The 6,000-nt window shown below is 39.6% G+C and overlaps 1 protein-coding gene across 1 annotated transcript in view; it reads left to right on the forward strand.

The window, feature by feature from the left end:
- Positions 1-4,295, forward strand: part of CEP192 (centrosomal protein 192) — a 121,809-nt gene extending 117,514 nt beyond the window's left edge. Inside the window, exons 45-46 of the mRNA XM_081097299.1 lie at positions 551-609; positions 2,713-4,295. Coding sequence (XP_080953425.1) covers positions 551-609; positions 2,713-2,854 — 201 coding nt within the window. The 3' untranslated portion in view covers positions 2,855-4,295. The remainder of the gene's footprint in view (positions 1-550; positions 610-2,712) is intronic.
- Positions 4,296-6,000: the final 1,705 nt, after the last annotated feature.

The raw sequence follows: 6,000 nt of genomic DNA on the forward strand, positions 1-6,000 counted from the left end.
CTCATAGAAAGTTCATGACCCTTTATCAGATAAAGTTTATCTGAAAATTAAGAAATTAGCACTGTTTTCATACTTTTAAAAAACTTTTTCTTTTCGTCCTGTACCATCATAACAACATACTTCTGGATAACACTAAAGTAAATACATATTAAAATTCCCCTTTCTGCGTTTTTCTTTTTTTTTTTTAATCCCCACCCAAGGATTTTTTTCCCATTGATTTTCAGAGAGAGTAGAAAGGAGAAAAAGAGAGAGAAACATCGTTGTGAGAGAGACACATGGATTGGTTGCCACCCACACACATCTCTTCCCGGGCCAGGGATCAAACCTGCAACCGGGTGCATGCCCTTGACTGGGAATCGAATCTGTGACCCTTCAGTGTGCAGGCAGTGCTCTAACCATTTAACACACCGGCCAGGACTCTATTTATGTGTTTTTACGAGCATTTATTGTCTTACCTAATTTTGTGGCTCTACTTAAATTTGCAAATGTAAATTTATGTTCAAATATCTAACTTGCATAACTTCATAAAGTATTTCATATTAAATTGCAGCTGAAGTTTTTAAGTCCCAGAGAGCCTTTCTACGTCAGGCACTCAAAATATTCTTTGAGGTGAGTTTATCATAAGTCAAACTGTTCTTACCTGGTGCAGGAATTTGTTGTCAGGACATCAAGATTTCTCATGGGAGTGAGGACTTGTGAGGCCTCCCTCTCTGGCAGCCCCTCATGTTCATCCCCAGCACCAGCGAGCAGTGAACACAGGGATCTTCTTAAATAAGAAAGGGGATGAGCCGCAGGGAAAGCACTTCATGGCTGACTCCTGGTGTGCTTCACCGTGTGGCTACCCAGACTTCACCTTGTGTTTTGGGCTTAACATATGGTTCCTTTTACCTGGTGTTGTGCCAACCACTTACATACATACAACCTTAATTATCTTGTGAGTAACTTTAGAATGATTCCTGCTTGAAATATTATTTTTACTGTGCTGAGAATCAGCAATTTAAATTTTCACTAATTTGGACAAAAATTAGTATTCCAGATTAATTGGGAAAACTTTCATTATGGTATTTTTCTGTTGTCATTCTTCAAATACCCTATATTATTCTTAAATCAGGGCCTCATTTCCTAATTGTCGTTGCTAATTTTCTTTTTCTACATTTAAGTTGAAATCTCAAACTTGTTTGTCCCTGTTATTTAAGTTCTGTTGAACTTACCACTGAAGAGTAATTTTATCTTCATCTTTAATTATTATAAGGTCTTTCATTTTAGCATTAGGAGACTATTTAAAAAACATGTTTTGTTCTAAGAGAACTCGAACCACTCAGCAAACATTCTGGACTGTCTTTACTGAGTCCCTGAGACAGCAGTGCTGTACTCGGAGCTTACACATAGAGCTAGGAACTGCAAAGGGGTTGAACTTGTTGACGTATCATTTCCAGTGCTAGAAAATTTTAAGCTGTCATACATTAGAACACTGCTTTTCTGTGCAGCTCTAGCTGTGTAGTCATGTTAATAGCATCTAAAAGAACTTAGAAACATGGGAAAATATTTTTAATTGCAGTAAAATTGGAACAATTTACATACAATAGCATTTGAAATAGTATCATAACTTACATTTTGTTTGCTTTGAACATGTACTCTTTGAACATATTACTTTAGAATATTTCTAAATGTTTATGCTTTGAAGATAAATAAGGTACTTTTATACTTTATTAGTGACAGCTCCTTATTATTCTGAACACAAGTTTCCAGAAAGTTTTCATCCATATTAACTGTCATTATGGAACTTAGGATAAATATGTAATGTCACAAATTCCAGCATCAACTCTCATAGCAGCAGCTCAGTATAACTTTGATAAGAATAAGAAAAACTTGTGGCCCTAGCCGGTTTGGCTCAGTGGATAGACTGTCGGCCTGCAGACTGAAGGGTCCCAGGTTTGATTCCTGTCAAGGGCACATGCCCGTGTTGCTGGCTCAATCCCCAGTAGGGGGTGTGCAGGAGGCAGCCGATCAATGAGTCTCATCAGTGATGTTTCTATCTTTCTCTTCCTCTCCCTTCCTCTATGAAATCAATAAAAATATATTTTTATTATTTAAATATATTTTATTGATTTTTTACAGAGAGGAAGGGAGAGAGAGAGAAAGAGCCAGAAACATCGATGAGAGAGAAACATCGATCAGCTGCCTCCTGCACACCTCCTACTGGGATTGTGCCTGCAACCAAGGTACATGCCCCTGACCGGAATCGAACCTGGGACCCTTCAGTCCGCAGGCCGACACTCTATCCACTGAGCCAAACCGACTAGGGCTAAAATATATTTTTAAAAAATCCCACGGACCTGTGTGTAAAGCACTAACTCTATGATCTGTTTAACCAAATGAGTAAACTGTAGCTTGTAGGGTGTTCTCATCCTTTCTTAGGTAGATAGGTACCTGCTTTTGCAGATGCAACAGGAAACTCCATACACAATGGTCAGAACTTTGATTTCCTCTTTCCTACTTTTATTGGTTAGCCAGGAATACGTATGCAGTACTTTCTGAATCAGATTTTAGATTTCTCTCTTTGTGCCAGTTTTGTATTAAATAATAACATCAAAGAAATGAGAAATACATTTAGGTTGAATGTAACTGGACTAGGTTCTCTGCCAGGCATTGTGCAGGTGATCGGTTTGTTGCCGCAGCATCAGCTGCTGACATTTTCCTTTCTCTTTGCAGAGCCCAGCATTACATCAACATGCCCGTGCAGTTCAAACCAAAGGCCGCGGGCACATTTGAAGCTTTGCTTGTTGTTCAGACTGATGAAGGCAAGAGTGTAGCTATTCGACTAATTGGTGAAGCTCTTGAAAAAATGAACTAGAACACATATTGTGTAAAGTAAATGGCCTAAGTTATATTTTGATAACTTCATTTTTCTACACTACAATTATGCTTTTGTATATATTTTGTATGATAAATTCGATGTATAAAAAATATTTGATGTATAAACAGTAGATTTTTTGTTGTTTTGAGAAGCTAATACTGAAGATGTAACTAAAATATCATGTATCTAGCCTATAGTATTGTAGTTAATTTTTGATGGGAGAAGAGAATTCTATTTTTTAATTGATTATGATATTCTGAATAAAGATGGTATATATTTTATTGTGCTATATCTAGAAATAAAGTTAATTTTCACTGAACTTGTCTTTTTTTATATGATGTCATACAGAAATCAGAATATCGCTTTATTCTAATTACTTCCAAGCTCCTGGGTTGGTTCTGTGATTTTTCTCTTCCATTGCATAGTTTCCTTTCCCCTAACAAATTCCTTCCCTTTTCCTCCTGCCCCGTAAGCTAATTTCCCAGAGTAAAGAGGGAAGCTTACTTTTAATGAAATTGTTTTCCTCCAGTGGAAAGAGGTCTTCATATTTTATGCAAATACATTGGAGAGGTTGATGTCTTTTAAGATAGCGTTTATTGTAAGTAAAGCCAGACAGGACAAGTGCTCCAGAACTGTGTAGCAGGGCCCTCTGCAGACACGTACCCTGAGATCAGGGCAGTGAGACACTGAGCGGTCAGAAAAATGCTTCTGATGTGGCAACGTGAGCCGCGGCAAGGAGTGAGGCGGAGAAGGTGACGTGGTTACCTGTTTCACCCAGGAGGAACATGCTGCTTGACTGCTTCTCAACCATTACCAGTAAGTCTCCTGATAAAAATGTCTGAGCCTCAGCGAACAGCCTCCCCTTTGGAGCAACAGAATCCCAGCTTGTGAGCATTTGTGGGGTGGGTGGGTGACCACTGTGGGAGGTTACTGATGGAGCAGCAAGAGCGCAGAATGGGTGGAAAGCTGCCGAGGTGAACTGAACCCAGCAGCAGTTTAGAACCAATGGCTGTGAGCCTGAGATAGAAAAACAAATCCCTTCTTTTCACCTCATTTTTTTCTCGTGCTTAGAAACACAAATTGTGAAAACAGTTTTCACAAGTGAAGTACTTACTGGTTTCACTGATACTGTCCTCCGATTCTAGGTGTTGTACATCAATTGTGAGATCCCTTCATGTTTGAATGTGCCTTTATTTGATAAGTCACCCTCAAAAATTTTAAAACTGGCATTACTTTTTAAAAATGTAATGTTGCCGAAACCGGTTTGGCTCAGTGGATAGAGCGTCGGCCTGCGGACTGAAAGGTCCCGGGTTCGATTCCGGTCAAGGGCATGTACCTGGGTTGCGGGCATATCCCCAGCGGGGGATGTGCAGGAGGCAGCTGATCGATGTTTCTCTCTCATCGATGTTTCTAACTATCTCTCTCCCTTCCTCTCTGTAAAAAATCAATAAAATATATTTAAAAAATAAATAAATAAAAATAAAAATGTAATGTTTTGCCTAGCTGGCGTGGTTCAGTGGTTGAGCATCAACCTATGAACCAGGAGGTCACGGTTTGATTCCTGGTCTGGGCACATACCCAGGTTGTGGGCTCGATCCTCAGTGGGAGGCATGCAGGAGGTAGCTGATCAATTATTCTCATCATTGATGTTTCTCTCTCTCCCTTATTCTCTGAACTCAATAAAAATATATTTTAAAAAATAAAAATGTAATGTTTCCATTTCTATGTAACCATCATTTTGCCTTTTAGGTGATACTCAGGAGGTTGTAAAAAAGAAGGGTTAAACAAGCAAAGACTTGAAATGTGACTCCTTTCATAGATGATGTGCTTTTATGGATATGCATTTCTTTCTACGCCTTCCTGTTTCAGAAACCTGATGCTCAGAGTTTTAAGAGTAGTTGGATGTGATCCAAAGATTCATTACAATCGGTCATCGCTGCTAACGCAACTAGACCATTGGCTGGAATCGAATGTGTCAGAGCATCTCATAGGCAAGGTTACAGAATAAGCTTTCCTTTCGTTAGCTTCTCATCTAGAAGCCGCTTTCTCTTCCTTCCCATCCGTTTCCAACTGTGGACATTTCCACTTGGTTACCGAGCAGGCATCTCAAACTGTGTTCCCTCGCTGCCTCAAACATGTTCTCTAACTTCCCTTATCTCAGTAGATGTCACCCTATCCATCTAATTATTCAGCTAAAACCCTAGGTTTTGTGTCTTTTACCCTCATGATAAAACTGGTAAATGTTTATTGAGTGCTTCCTATGTAATAAGTAATGTCCTCAATGCTCTATGTACACTGTCATCCTCTATTCCAGTGATGGCGAACCTATGACACGCGTGTCAGAGGTGACACGCAAACTCATTTTTTTGGTTGATTTTTCTTCGTTAAATGGCATTTAAATATATAAAATAAATATCAAAAATAAAAGTCTTTGTTTTACTATGGTTGCAAATATCAAAAAATTTCTATATGTGACACGGCACCAGAGTTAAGTTAGGGTTTTTCAAAATGCTGACACGCCCAGCTCAAAAGGTTCGCCATCACTGCTCTATCCCAACAGCTTTACCGACATGGACCCCTTTTTGGTGGGGAGGCCTCCCTGTGGCTGCAGCCTGCAGGCATCCAGGAGGGCCCCTGGGGACGGGACGGGTGGGGGGTTGATAGTTGGCCATGGGTGGGGCTGAGCATCAGGAGAGGCTGCCCTGGGAATGCCTGGTGTAGATGCACAAACTCGGGTCCTAACCTTGGCTTTTCTGACGTTGGTGCTAGCTGCAGATAATAGAAACTTATTGAAGCTAATAATTAGAGAAAATGTAACTGATAACTGTCGGCTCTTAAAAGTTTTATTCTCTCTGGTTGTAAAGCAACCCTGAGATGGCAAATTAGCATGTCCTGCCTGGGTTAACACATTCAGTAACACACAACCAGGCAAGACCTAAAGTTCTGTAGAACTCGGTGATGATTAATGTGCATCATCACTGATTTAATTAGCCCAGAAATGAGATTGGATAAAAGGGCATCTGTTTTGTGTCTTCAATTAAACTCTGAGGTGAGGATGATTTTATATGTATACAATACATATACTTTATGGGACACAGGTCTCTGGGAAGAATTAAATGGGTCTGTTTCTCACAAATATGAAC

The sequence above is a fragment of the Myotis nattereri genome (assembly GCF_964212035.1).
Source record: "Myotis nattereri genome assembly, chromosome: 8".
Lineage (NCBI taxonomy): Eukaryota > Metazoa > Chordata > Mammalia > Chiroptera > Vespertilionidae > Myotis > Myotis nattereri.